The sequence below is a fragment of the Equus przewalskii genome, chromosome 2 (assembly GCF_037783145.1).
Source record: "Equus przewalskii isolate Varuska chromosome 2, EquPr2, whole genome shotgun sequence".
Lineage (NCBI taxonomy): Eukaryota > Metazoa > Chordata > Mammalia > Perissodactyla > Equidae > Equus > Equus przewalskii.
Window position 1 is genome coordinate 101,042,011 of NC_091832.1, and position 15,788 is coordinate 101,057,798.

The 15,788-nt window shown below is 33.4% G+C and overlaps 1 protein-coding gene across 4 annotated transcripts in view; it reads right to left on the minus strand.

Annotated features, from left to right (window-relative positions):
* Positions 1-543: 543 nt before the first annotated feature.
* HSPA4L (heat shock protein family A (Hsp70) member 4 like) overlaps positions 544-15,788 on the minus strand; it is a 61,596-nt gene continuing 46,351 nt past the window's right edge. For all 4 annotated transcript variants that reach the window (XM_008537961.2, XM_070609126.1, XM_070609127.1 and 1 more), the window contains exons 16-20: positions 15,485-15,610; positions 15,073-15,180; positions 12,620-12,739; positions 8,615-8,776; positions 544-6,346 (exon numbers count right to left, since the gene is read on the minus strand). In XM_008537961.2, coding sequence (XP_008536183.2) covers positions 6,158-6,346; positions 8,615-8,776; positions 12,620-12,739; positions 15,073-15,180; positions 15,485-15,610 — 705 coding nt within the window. In that variant the 3' untranslated portion in view covers positions 544-6,157. The remainder of the gene's footprint in view (positions 6,347-8,614; positions 8,777-12,619; positions 12,740-15,072; positions 15,181-15,484; positions 15,611-15,788) is intronic.

The window sequence follows — 15,788 nt, forward strand, 5'->3', positions numbered from 1 at the left end:
TTTGTTGTGGAACCTCTGTTCATTCAGTTTTCAGGTCCCTTTCAGAGGGAATTATTCCATATGTAGTTGTAGATTTGTTATGTCCGTAGGAGGAGATGAGTTCAGGATCTTTCTATGATGCCATCTTGAAGCCTGTCTCCTCTATCATTTTCATATCCTAACAGGCTAAGTTGTTTGACACTTTTTCCTCAGAAATAGCAATTCTCAAACAGAGGAGCTGTTACAAGAATCTCTGGGGCAGGGAGAGCTCCTCTTTGTCTATTGAAAATTCTAAAGTTTTCAACTTAATTTATTCCTAGGTTTTCTCTTCCGATATAAACCTAAGTTATTCTGTGACAAGACTTCTAACAGTAGTAAACTGCTATTTTAGTTTTCAGAATCAATAGTATCTGAAGGTTTGAAAAATTTGCCAATTTACTCAATTAATAACCTTCAGGCCAAGCAAATTTTTGTAAATGACCCTGATGAGCTGTCCACAAACCACTGTCAAGTCAATGAAGTTCAATATGTGAAAATTAAACATCAGGTGTGCAAAACTCATGGTTCAAGGAATAAACAGGTATGTATTTATTATGATTACATGACTTCTTGACAATGTGCACTGACATCCAAAAATGAATTGCATTTATTATCCATTGCTATTTGTTCACTAGTATGAAGATGCCAATTTATATACAAAGAAAATTTTTATATACTTTGATACTGCCATATGTAAACATTTTTATGGATGTCTGTGAAGCAAAGTATGCCAAATATATATTCCTAGAACGTTACTAATGTAACATCAAAAACCATTCTTATGTCTGATCATTGAAGCTAAGGGTTTATTACATGCAAAATTCAGTTATTTTTATAGACCCATCACACTTGATTATGCCTTTCTGCATTGCACTGGTCACTCTGTACTGAAAACAAACTGGGAAATTGAGAAATCAAATGTAGTTTTCTTAAAAAAAAGAATTACTAGCTAGCCAGAAGTTATTTTACACTAATGACTGGAATCAGTCACTATGCACACAAATTATTTTAATAGTGGTTGGAGAAAAGGAAAAATGACTTGAATGCCGTATTATTAGTACTAAACAATTTGGTAAATTCATTAAAGAATTTGCTTCTCCATACTGTGGCATTAAACAACAATGGCTTCAAGCTACCAAATATAAAAGGTAACTACTTTTAATGTGAGTCTCCTTCCAAGACACTAAGCCATGGAAAGTTTCAGGGAAAAAACCCATAACACCTTAAAGTTTCCATTACATACATTTCCATCTCTAATTACATTTTAACATCTATATTTGGGGTGGGTCCATATGAATTCAAGAACATTTTAACTTAAGGTCTTGGAAGCAAAAAAATTTAGAAAATTCTAAAAAAAACAAGGAAGATGCACAACAAATGTATGTAATCAGAAAGCAGCAAAGAATCAAAGATATCTGATCTTTAACAATGATTTTGAATTTCTGACCCTTGTAATTTTGTCACATTGATAGTTGGATTAAAAACAAGGGATGTTGGTTACTTAATACACAATACTCACAAAATTGACCTCTTTTGGTCCAGAACTATTTAAAAGTATTCTAAGGTCAGAATATGAAAAATCTACTCAAGCCACTATTACATTTTAGAGATATTACATATGGAAACTTATAACATGGCTTTTCAAGTATGAATTTAAGAGTCAAAAAATTCTTAACAATAAGATTGGTTATTAAAATAAAAAGGAGACAAAAGTAATAAAATTAGCTATCAAAGTGATAGGATAGCAGTGAAACTGTTTTTAAAAATCCATGAAATAAAAGACCTAAAGAAGAATTCAAAATAAAAAAGCAAAATATACTTGAGAAAAATGTAATGATTATTTAAGAGTCCAGAACTGGATGAGAGGATAAATAAAACAAGATAGCCAGGAAAGACTAAAATCATTTCCATTTATAGTTTACACACTTTAATTCAATTAAAGTATCCAAAACATGATGATTTTCACTCATCTCTTTATAGGATGGGTCTTTTTTAGGTGTCAATATATTTCCCTAATAATCATCTTGTGACTTTGAACATGACAGTAAATTAGAGATTCCAAAGCAAAGAACATACTATTAATTTTTGTTGTTGTTAGGGATTTTGACCTCCATGACAGACTGAATCAAATGTTGACAATTCAATTATTAGTTTCTTTCTTTGACTTGAAAGCTCCAAGTCGTTTAATAAGGTATTTTAATAGACATGCTTTTTCTTTTAATATCTCATCTAACAATATGCTAGAGGTATACTTCGGGATCTGGAAGATGAAAAAACCATTACCACCTATAGGTGCTGACCACTGCCAGAGACATTCAGGTGTTCTTCTAAGCAGTTTCTAGTTTCACATTCTAAAAAATTCCAGGTGAGTTTCTACTGTATGAAAAAATTACCTGTGAATTTAGTAAGGAAAAAAAAATCTTACAAAAACATCTGGCTGTATTATAAACTCAAAGCTGTTTTCTTAGGAAACATGAGTATATGGAAGAATATTAATTTTAGTGCATTTTAAATTAGAGATATGAAAGTAAAATTAAAATTTTTTTTGTTTCGGTTAAGAATCTTGGTCTTTGATCTGCATTAAATTTTCATTACTTTTTATTAAAAGAAAAGATTATGTATCTCCTGGGTATTATTTTAAAATGACACTTTGGAATAAATCAGACCAAAAAAAAAAATTTTAAACCTGTTTTTCTTTTTTGGTCAAAAAGTTCTATCTTCTGAAAATGACTGACTGCCTTAAGATCAGTTTGCTAAATGACTGATAAGTATAAAACATATCATAGTAAGAGGATAATATATTAGAATCAAAGTTTATAAGCATCCCTATCTATGTCATTTGGAAAGTCATTAGAGGATAACTTATTTAATTAATGCCATCTGATTTTAAATATTGATATATCAACACAATTAGATATGCCTCTCATTAGGTTTTACAGAATCAAATATCACAAAGCCAAATTGCACTTAAAACTCAAAACTTCCAAAGTTTAATCACAAAATAACATTTACTTTAGAATTGAAGTTTTCTGTTGTAAAATTCTAAAAGGTGAGAAAGATGAAGTTATATTTTTCTAGTCATTTAAGAATCACTCCTAGATCTATGATATGTAAAATTAATGCCAAGGCTTTAATTGGTGTGGACTACTAAATACCAACTATTAAAAACAAAACAAAAAATCCTAATGGGAATGTTTATAGACTTATTATTACAATTCAAAGTTATGAAAATGGAGGGACGGTTATATCTATTTTGGATGAAACTGAAGTCAGCTAGTTTGATCAGTGTATTTAAATATCTATTTAAATAAGGATAATTTTTCAAAGCAAAGATATGTTAATTTGGATAAAATGCTTTAACACTAGCATTTTTTATATTGATAAACGAACCCTAAAATTCACTATAAATAAAGACTATTTAGAAAATAATCATTAATATACTAAAAATTGACCAAAAAAAAAGTCTAAGAAATCTTTATTTTTCCTTAAGAAATAAGTCTAATTACTCTTTTAAAGCTGGGATTATCTGTTGTTCCAATAGCCTAATTTTTTGGTGTGTTGTTTCCAATTGTTTTAAAACTTAAGAATTCTGCATACTGGTAAGGAATTAAACTTTCCTTTGTAATATTAGTTAGCGATCCTTGTTCTCATAATCAGTATAATTGGCTATCAGGAGTTGGTTTCTGAAACCAAGTAATTTATACTTTCCATACAGTCAAAGTGTACTAATCTATATTTATTAATCATCTTAGATAGTTCCTACACACTTAGTTCTTATCTGCTTGCTATAGGAAAACATTCAGTTTTGCTGTGTATCTTTTAAAATAACTTCTAAAATAGTGGCTTATTATTTTGAAACACTCTTTAAATTTTTGTCCAGTACTGTGTATTTCAGCGCAGATTAAAATTAAATTGAACCATACTTTCTACCCAAAACTGTATTAAGGAGAGCATACTCTCTTTTATTAATGTATTCAATAAATAACTACATTATAAGGTTAACAGGCTTTTGAAAATATTAAAGTTGAATAAGTGGGTAGGAAAAGTATACATATTATCTTTGAATGTACTTATGAAGTGTTATATAACTGCAAGAATTGGAATGTGTTATATATCTAGAACACAGAACTACATAAACTGACTAAAGAGAAGGAATGGAAAATGTCAGGAGGTACTAGACAATTCAGATGAACATTCATTTCCGAGAAGTTTTTGAGGTATAGCTCCTAACAAAGTGGTTGAAGTTTTGTTAACTCAAGAAAAAGCTATAAACTCCCTACATGTACTGTTATATGTTCCCTTTCATAACTTTGATGCTCTTCCTGAAATGAACCTATATATTCAACATACAAATGAGAAGTAACTGATACAAGCTTTTAAAAAAAAGGTCTCTCATCAATTATTACTAATGGATATATTATTTCATTTTAAGAGTATTAAGACAAGGATAAAGGCTAGAAGACATTAAAAAATACAAGTGGTCTATATGATTTTTTCAATTCAACAAAAGGGACATCTCCCTCAAAAAGGATGAATAAAAATCCCTGCAAAATGCACTGCTTCGTCGTCTCCTTTTAGTGCAGACTACATTGTAGAAACAAAATCTCTCTTAGAGAACTAGTTGTGAGAAATGACTATCCCTAAAGATATTAAACTCTCAATTTTTACTACTTAAGAAAGGCAACATTAATTCTTCTTAATATAAAGATTTAGCTTTGGGAAAAAGTGAGACTTTCAAAATTTTAACCGAGGTCAATCTACTTGATTGGTATTAAACACAAGTGCCCATGCATTGTCTATGCTGCTTTTTTGTTTTGTAGGTTGAAAAGCCATTTCAGTCTGCTTCCATACTTAAATAGTTTCAAGCCTCTGGACAGAACTGAACAATGTGAACAAGTCTGGTGATGAAGCACAGATGAAGTCCTTAAAATGTCTTAATTTCACAGTTTCTTGTCCCATATAATTTATATAAGAAGCACCAAAACTGGAGCCAAGTTCTGAACAGGTAATGTAACAGCAGGAACTATAATTTAATCACATCATATCATATTACAATATGTAACATTCTATATTTTGCCTGTTGATATATGACATAGTTAAGTTTATTACAAGCATTATTTCCTAAGACTTACGGTATAAGTGCTTCTTTTCAAGTATTAGCGCTTATTTAATGGTGTTTATCTATATCTTAACATGAAGTCAATCAATGATAAATGTATATAATGCAATACACTGTGCATTTCTCCCTACTTTGTGTTAAGATAGTAACAAAATCAATTAAGAAAACCAAAACAACTATTAGAACTGAAACAAGGCTATCAACAACACAGATGCCTATCTGAGTGGGTCAACAGCGTTTCCCCTTTAACATGAAGGTATTTTCATCAAAAATGCTTCTTTATCTTTAGGCTAGCATTACTTTAGCAGCAGCTGGTTTTCAGGACAAGTAAATCAGAAGTTCCAAGTGAAAATGACACTGAATTACTCTGAGAAAACATCAACCCACATTACTAATAAAAGAAGCAAACTGCTGGTGTCACCTAACATAAAATTGTGCATTTTCCCTTTCAACATGTGAGTTAGTTCATTTATGTGATGACAACAAAGCTTTGGAGTTCTCATGGCACACCAAGGAGATGCAATAATCTGTCAAGGAACCTCTTGTTTTAATATTTAAATTATAACAATACAATAACTAGAAAATGTCAGTGCCTCGGTGGCTTTAAACCACATAAGTTTCATATTTGTTTTTCAAAATAATGATGCAATTAAATCTATGCTTCTGCAACAATAGTGCAAATACAGTATCCTTTTATGAATAAAGGAGCCGAGGTTTATCCAAGGAGAAGCTTTAAATAAGGTAGATTGTTGCCAACTACATAGCAATCTTGCATGTTTGATATAAAATACATTAGGAAAACTTAAACTGACTGGTAAATCTATATTCAGCTAAAGCTTCACATAAGCAGCAATGGAAATGAACAGAAGTGCGCTCAATATAAAACACTTTTCAAAACTACTCCAAAAACAAATGACAAAAAGTGGTTAAGAACAAGTGAACATCTGTTGTGTGTACCAGAAGAAGAATGGACCTTGTGGTTACTTGCACTTTTGAATTATGTGAAGGTAAAATTAAGACTTAGTCCACTTCCATCTCTCCAGATTTAGTATGCTGTGAGCTGTCTTTTGTTGTATCTGGTTTAGTTTCAGCCCCACTCTGTCCATCCATTGGTCCATTGTGTTCACCATTAGCTTTTGCTTTGTCTTCAGCAACCTCTACTTTTGGTTTGGGCTTGTAAATGATGGGGTTGCAGAAATTATCCAGTTCCTAAAGAAATGAAGAAAACATTATTTAAAAATATTATAGAACAAGTTACCATTAGCTTACTTACATTTTTTTTTTGGAGGAAGATCAGCCCTGAGCTAACATCTGCTGCCAATCCTCCTCTTTTTTGCTGAGGAAGCCTGGCCCTGAGCTAACTTCCATGCCCATCTTCCTCTACTTTATATGTGGGATGCCTACCACAGCATGGCTTGCCAAGCAGTGCCATGTCCACACCCAGGATCCGAACTGGTGAACCCCGGGCAGCCCCCAGCAAAACGTGTGCACTTAAACGCTGTGCCACCGGGCTGGCCCCTACCATTAACTTTCTAAATTCCACATTAACTTTTCCAAATTTTCACAGTAACTTTCTAAATTTCCACGTAATTCCACATTACTGAGTTTATGTTAGCTCAGCTCTATAAACAACTGTTTCTTCAAATACCTTAGTGAAGGTTTTACCTTCTGGGCTAATGCATGTCAGTGGTGATAGGAAACTATTCAATCTTTAACAATACTTTTTATATATAATTTCCCTAAAAATTGGTTCCTCATAATTTAAATATAGTTTACTTGGGCAGGACTAACTTTTAATTCATTCTTTTAAGTTATGCCTAATGCTCTGTTATGAAAATTCTGTTAAATTATACCTATTTCATAAATATTTCTCAACATTTACATGAAAATAATTTTAATCAGTGGAGTTATATAACACTAACTTTACTTTTTGAAAATAGCTGAGTAGCCTTTTCTGTTAAAGGATAAATAAGCCATGAAAGTAAATGCAACTTAATAATAATTTAAAAGAAATACAGTGTATTCTCTATATCCGTGCTTTTTTTTTTTTTTAAACAGAAATAAGACCATGAAAATCTTTCAAGATCAGTGTCACAGAGATTGGGATAGGGATGGAAATATAGGGAGTAACATCCTGGGGGAATGTTTTAGTGGCAAACTGCTCTTATCACACTCCACAACTCATCTGATTAGGAATAAATTTTTACAGCTTCTTAGCAATACTTTCTTAAAAGAAAAATACTTTTTTGCTCTACTTGATTTAAAAAACATACCTGTTTTTGTTCAAAAAAATCAAATACCTAAAAACATACTGAACTAGATTAAAAAATCACCTGAAATTCCATCTCTTACAGATTAACATTAACATCATTTTGGTGGACATCCTTCTAGATGTATATCCACGCAGACACATATATACAAATATATAAATCTATGAACATGCTAATTTATACAGTGAGATAACTTTAATTAGATTCTGTAATCTCCTTTTTCACTCAATATGTTGTACACATCTTTATCGAAATAGATATATCTCTGGATCTAAAATATATTTAATGGTTGCAATGTGTGGTATGGATGCATCAATTCATCTAGTGCCTTACTGATAGGTATTTAGGTTATTTCCAATTTTTTGCTATTATAAGCAAGGGTATTTACCTGCATATACTTGTGCAATGATCAATTTAGGATGAATTCCTAGAATTATGATTTCTGGGTTAAAGGATATACTTTAAATTTCTATACATATTCTGATACAATGTCCCAGAAAAGTTGTAACAAATTTAACCAAGTTGTTCAGGGAGAGCATCCATCTCTTCACACCCTTAACAATTATGGCAAAGATTATAAATGTAAACACAACCAAATCAGAGGAGTGAAAAGAGAGATTTGCATTTTGTAGATTAATGATGAGAATGAACACCTTTTCATACATTTATTGGACATGTATTTCTTCTTTTGTCAATTGCTTATCCAATGTCTTTACTCATTTTTCTAATGCTGATCTTTATTATAAAGTTTGATCCGTATTTTTCATGGTGTTTCTATGATAACCTTTGACATTTTCATGAATAATGTTGTTTAGACTGGAAAGTTTATCTCAGAAATAAGATTTTACCATAGAATTTTACACATTTCAAATTATGTCAAAGACAGACCTATACTGCAAAGTTTTACAATGGAGACTTAGAAGTCTTATCCAATATAGAAAAGTCTGACAAATTTGACAGTCAGAAGTTGGCATATTCCTTTTTTTCATTCTGTATTACATTTAAAATTTAAAAAATAGCCTTGTCTATGTGACTGATTAAATCAAGGAACAGCGATTTCCCACCTAGAAACTTTTTTCAAAATAAAAAATTAGCCTTAAATTTCTGTTTTTCTAAGTTCTTTTTCAAGTTATTTCTCAAAGTATAGTTCCCATTAAAAAATGTTAGTGCTTGAACCCATTAAAAAGAGTATTGTATAGTTTCTTACCTTTGACTTTGCAACTATTTCTGAAACTTTCACCACAGGATCTTGAGTGAGACTTAGTTTGTTTTGTGCATTCATCTTACTGTTCAGCCAACTCATTGCTTCACTGATATATTTTTCAACTTTTTCCATTTCAGCAGGATCCAAATGATCATATCTTTCATCCTATTAAAGAAACCTTAAGTTTTCAGTAAGCAACAATTTATTAATAATTTCTACTTAGAAGATTTAGACTCTTATTGAGTGTATACCTCACACATATCCATGTGAAGAAGCCACATACAAATTACATAAAATTGAAGAGACTGAGGAAAAAACATTGGTATGGGTTTTTAAAAGGAAAGCCTTTCTGAAGAAGTCAGGTTTGGAAAAGAATGACTTTTGAATGAGAACATTCAAGGGAAAAGTACTTACTCAAGAAAGAAGCTCCATGAACAATTCATATTAGGGAATAGAGAGAAATTAAAAAAGCAGGCATACAGCAAGCTAGACAGAAAACTCTGAATATATGACAGAACAATATGGTAAGCTGTTAATAAGGAGAGTTACATAAAATTCCATCTGAAAAAGAGAACTGTAGCTGCCACATATAGGAAACAATCTAAGAAGACATAGTTTAGATTGGTGGCCACAAAACCAGAAAGAAATGGCAATGCAACATATAGAAAGAGGATCTCCTGATGGATTATAGATTGGACATGGAAAATAAAAGGAGGGCCGGCCCCATGGCTGAGTGGTTAAGTTCGTGCGCTCTGCTGCAGCGGCCCAGGGTTTCACTGGCTTGGATCCTGGGCGCGGACATGGCACCGCTCGTCAGGCCACGTTGAGGCGGCGTCCCATATGCCACAACTAGAAGGACCTGCAACTAAGATATACAACTATGTACCGGGGTAGATTTGGGGAGATAAAGCAGGGAAAAAAAAAAAGATTGGTCACAGTTGTTAGCTCAGGTGCCAAAAAAGGAAAGAGAATGAAAGAATACTCAAAAGCCAAAGAACTGGGAGAATGGTGATGCTATTTTTTAAAACAAAGTTTCATCAGATACTCAAGTCTTCTTTCTGCTTGTATAATTATATAAATTATGCATCTATCATCTTGATTCAGCTTCTGGGTCCCCACATTTTCTTGAAATCCTTCCTACTTCATGGATCATTTCTTAAGTTCCTCTCCATTCATCCCTCCATATACATGATTTAAAAAAATCTCTAACCTGAATCTCTTCCTTGAACTCTCAGCTCTATATCCAACTTGCAACTTGAATTTCTATTTGTAAAGTTTGAAATGACTACCTGTTTCAAACTCTCAATTACTGCCCCCTGGTACCCTGACTCTTCCCAGTTTCCCCATCTCAGTAAATGGCAACTTTGTCCTTCCAGACCAAAATCCTTGGAGTCATTTTTGACTCCTCTTTCTGTTATATTTAAAGAAAATTTATCAGCAAATCTTATTAGCTCTGCCTTCAAATACATGCAGCAAAAATCCAAACACTTCTTCCCCCTCCACCATCCAGGTTCAAGCCTCCATCATTTCTTGCTTACATTATTTTAATAACGTCTTAACTAGTCTCTCTGCTTCCAGATCCTTTAAAAAAATAAGTCAAATCATATTACTTCTATACTCAAAAACCTCCAATCAACTGGACAGGAATAAAAGCCAAACTTGTTTAATGGCCTCGTACGCCCTTTGTGATCTGGCAACTGCTAACCCCTCTTCCACTGTTTTAAACCACTTGGCCTCCTTGCTATTCCTCCAATATGTTCTCCCTTCAAGGTTTTTGCAACTGCTATTGCCTTTTTTAGAAGTTTCTTCTTACAGTTATCATACATGTTGAGCCCTCACCTCCTTCAGTTCTTCCCTCACATGTATGTCATCTTACTAGTCTGCCCTTCTGATAAATCTCCTCCACGTCTGGCAGTCCCTTACTTTTTCCATAATCCTTTATCACCATGTGACTACTTTACAGTAACTTATTTATTGCCCACCTTTCCACACTAAAGCATATTAGAAACAGGTTTAGTGTTTTATTTGATGCTGTGCTTCCAAGTACCTGGAAGAGAGCCTGGCACACAATAAAAACTCAAAATTCTTGAACATAAGTAAAGTCTTGCCTTGCTTTGGATAATATCTTAAACCTGCACACTCAAGATGACTACTAAAGCCTGGGGAAAACTGGGCCATAGTAATTCTATGTGGATCTCCAATGCCAGATTTGAAATATTCCTGGTGTTTCCATTTGTCTGTTTGTTCCTTCTTACCTTTCCATTGTCCTTACATTCCGTTTGTACCTGTACGGACAATTTGGACACTGACATTGGAAGACATATTTACAATTGGCATCTGGATTCTTCTTTTAGGTTGGCTGGATTGCAGTCTTATTTTGCAAAATTCACAGATCTTTTATTTTTAAAATAGGTAACCTCTTTCCACACTGTGTAGTGAAAACCAGTATCGCTGTTAAGACATTGTATGTTAACTTCAGACTGCATGGGTTTTAATCCTGACTCCATCATTTACTACCTGTGTAATCCATGACAAGTTGTTTAAGTACTGCAGTTTTCTTATATATCCTTGTGACAATAAAGTGAGATAATCCATGTGAAGTGCTTAAAATTCACTAAGTGCTTAATAATTGTAAGCTATTATTAAGATACCCTGTCTGAATCTTTCTGGTACTAGCCTCTCTTGCTCATTGATGCAGTTTTAACATCAATGACAAAAACTGGGGGAATTATACTGAATATTTATTTAAAGTAGGGGTCAGCAAACTTGTCCTGCGGGCCAAATCCAACGTGCTGCCTGTTTTTTAATAAAGTTATTTTGGAACACAGCCATGCCCATTCATTTGCATATTGTACATGGTTGTTTTTACATTACAGTTAAACAGTTGTATAGCGATGATAAGGCCTGCAAACCCTAAAGTATTTATTACTTCTTCATTTAAAGAAAAAGTCTGCTAACCTCTGGTTTAGAGGAAAAAAAATAAGCTTAATTCTGTCAAATCTTACTGTTATATCCAAATGGAGATATCATTTACGTAACTAAATATTTGAGGCTTAAAAACAGTGGAAAGGCAGGGGCTGGCCCCATGGCCGAGTGGTTGAGTTCATGCACTCCACTGCAGGTGGCCCAGTGTTTCATTGGTTCGAATCCTGGGCGCGGACATGGCACTGCTCATCAAACCATGCTGAGGCAGTGTCCCACGTGCCACAGCTAGAAGGACCCACAACGAAGAATATACAACTATGTACTGGGGGGCTTTGGGGAGAAAAAAAATAAAATCTTAAAAAAAAAAAACAGTGGAAAGGTTAAGTGTAGTAATATAGATTTGGGTATGTATATAAAAGAATAAAGAGTATAGGGAATTAAAAATGACTAATGGACTGGATGACAAAGAACCACCAAAAGGAAAAGAGGTCAAGGGACAAAACAAAGGCTAGCAGAGTACAGCTTCAAAGAGGCCTGAAATCAAAAAACAGTTCAAGAGGGGCTGGCCCTTTGGCCTAGTGGCTAAGTTTGGCGCACCCTGCTCCGGTGGTCCAGGTTCGGTTCCTGGGCGCAGACCTACACTGCTCGTTGGCAGCCATGCTGTGGTGGTGACCCATATACAAAATAGAAGAAGACTAGCACAGATGTTAGCTCAGGGCAAATTTTTCTCAGCAAAAAAAAATTTTGAGAAAAAGGTCCAAAAAAACCTCTTTTTCACTGTAGCAATAATGAAATCTCTAAGAAGAAAACAATGGATTTGGTCGCTGGATTAATTTATGTTGTGGTTTTAGGGAATTTTGTAAGATTAAAACCACATACTTGCACTGTATTTAAAATGTATCAGCATCCTTTAATGATAATTCTCCAATACAAAAATAAGTTTTCAGTTAGGTGCACAATGTCTCTGGAATTTGGTAGCAACACTTGTGACAGCTTTGTAGCTGAGAGCCTTTACATTTACCCCACCTCAGCTCACCATGTACTACTCACACGCGACATCATCAGCTGTTATGAATTCAATACCTTGTTTCTGTATGCTTCTATCACTTTCATGACAAGTTGGATCTTTTTTCCCAAGTCGTTTAAAGCTTTTGGTCTCTCTTCATGTTCCATGTATCTCATCTGAATAGGCTGGCCATATTTCTGTTAACATAAATTTGTTTTTAAAAGGATATTAACAGAAAACAACTTATAACACAACTTTTACTGGGCCCTTACAGATGAAGAGGAAAGAAAGCTGGCCAGTTTAAAAGATGTCCCCTCTTATTTGCCAAATGGAAGTGAAGTGAGTTCCAGTGGTTATTTGTTTACTCAATCCTACACAGGGATGCCTAATTCATGACTTACGCTCTTCTCTCATTTATTATGATTACCTCTTGATTCCCCTCAAACCCAAAGTCAAAACTTCAATTCCTTCAAAGTTAGGTATTAGAAGTTTACAAAACTATTGAAATAAGAAAACCATAAGGAATATACTGCATGCAGAATTCATGTATTTGAAACTTGGTTTCAAATACTTATAATGCATATAACTAACTTTCAATAAGCAACATGATTACAAGGATTTCCTGATATTTAATATACATTGAATATTATTTATATATTTTTTTCTATTGTGGTAACATTATATGGATAACCCCATTATATACAGATATATAATGTTATATAGAGATATATATATATCAATATATATATAACATTATATAGATTTTGGATGTACATCATATTCATTAGATTAAAATGTGTACTGTATTGTAAGTGTAGCACTTTCTAAAAAAAAAAAAAAATTTGGCCCTTGTCCCAGCTGCCTGGAATAGGGAGTTTCTAAATGTTAAAACAGCTTCTATAACTTTGAGGAGGGGGAGGCATTAGAAGAATGAATAACTATTTTCTTTTAAATTCTTTACATACTTAAATAAAAATCAGCTTATTTTAGAATAACTTCAGATTTTCAGAAAAGTTACAAAGGAAATAATAGAGAGCCAAGCAACTCTCATCGCTTTTCTCTAATGTTAGCATCTTACCCCACTATGGTACATTTGTCAAAAGTAAGAAACCAACGCTGGTGCGTTACTGTTCACCGAACTCCAGACTGTATTCGGATCTCATCTTTTTCGGTTCCAGGATGCCATAGTGCATTTAGTCTATTTACATAACACTTTTAATGATAAACATTCTTGAAAGGGGAGCAAACATTGCATTTTTAATTTCCAAAAGCCATCTTAATAAATAATAGTAAAGCCTGTGAAAATTTCTATAACTTTCATTTCTATGGTTATATCTGAGGCAAAATAATACTCTCTGGGAGATGCTGAACTTTTCAGTAATATCTATTGGCTTTATTAGCTGCCTGGTGGTTCCTACGGCCCAAAATATACACATTCTCTTAGGGGAGATTGGGAGTAAAACCACTAAGATGATAAAATATGATAAAGCCTAGTTTTGCTATCACAAGCTTAGGTTTTCTAGTTGCTATCTAATTATTCCCTTTGGAAGTAATTTATTGGCATGAAGGTAATTTTTGAAGATATTAACTTCTTTTGCTTTTAAGTTGTTACTTCTTTTGCACCCCTCTCCCCCAGTCCTAAAGGGCTGCCTTTTCTCATATTCTCAAAATTCTTATTAATGTCATCATCACTTAGCATCTACGTATTCAGGGACCAGGAGCATCAGAATCTCTTGGAAGCTTGTTAAAATACAGAATCATGGGCCCACCTCAAATATACTAAATTATAATCAGTATTTCAATAAGAGCCCCAGGTAATAAAGCTGCACATAAAGCATTGCTATGACCTACACTAAGAAGGAAAGACTAGAAGCCTGTCATCCTTCCAATCTGAACGTCTAATCTCTTAAAGTATTTTTTTTCAGGGTGAGGGGAGTGTTGGGGAGCAAATAGGAGGAAAGTTATAATAGTGGTCTTTTCTTAAAATCATTCCATTGACCTAGGAAAAGGGGATCTGGCGACCACGCCTCCTATTTCTTTGCAAAAGAAATTCAAGGGCAGGGGTGCTATTTTTGAAGTTCTTTGCTGGCCAGGTGTCCCCATCAATGCAATGTGAGAATACAAAAGGGCAGTGTATTACTCCTCAAAATCAGAGTGGTGAAGGGGGAGAGAGGCAGAGGAAGAGTGACTCCTCCAATGGATAAGAGGGGGTCAGGTTGAAAAATCACTTCTTAATGACATTTCAGAAATATATCTCTTGTGTAAAAATAATACTAACACTCTGGGTCATCTGCTAAATATTTATATCTGAGTATCATGATAGACAAATGTGATTATACATTGTTTGGTTCCAATTATCATGTAGCATTACTCACCTCTCAAAATGCTTTTAAAAGTAGAATTTCCTCTTACACATATCTGCCTTAGTAATTTCTTACATATTTATTAAAAACATATACTGTGCTCTCACACCATATTTTTAGGAAAACAATATTCTATTCAACACTAACATAGACTTCAAAAAATTTACCTTTAGTTCTTGAAGCTTATCCACATAAATTTGTTTAGGTTGGTCCTCTCCTTCTTCATAAAGCCAATTTTCTGTGTCTTCCAGCATTGCAGATAGTTTATTCAAGTCCTAGTTATACATTTAAGTGACATTAATTGAAAATGCTCTCCTTACAAATAAAAGTCATCAAGGAAGGATAACATTTTTTCAAGTATAAAAGATTAAATTCCAGATTTTTCTGCCTTTTTTATTCACAAATATGTTTTTCAACTTACTTCTGCAATTTGGAAAAATAACCAAAAACCATTCCTAAAGGTGCCCAAGGAGACTGACAGCAATAACACATTTGGTACATTTATTTACATAATTTCTATCAGTATTCTCAAGGAAACATTTAAATAGTTCTAATAAAAATTTAAAAATTTAGACTTACTTCTTGAGTGACGAATTTTTCATAGACAGTACCCAGCTTGTCTCTAAAATCATATACATATTCTTCAACAGCATTCTTAGCATCATTTCTTTCTTTCTCTAACTTATCTTGCATTATCATCTTCCCCTGTCCACAAAGTTTCAGATTAGTTGCCATTAAAAATACACATTAGGGAAATTCAAACCAAAAGCACAATGAAATACCACTTCACACCTACTAGGATGACTATAACTAAAGAAATGGAAAATAGGTGATGGTGAAGATGTGGAGAATTTGAAATCCCTGAAGATTGCTGTTGAAAATG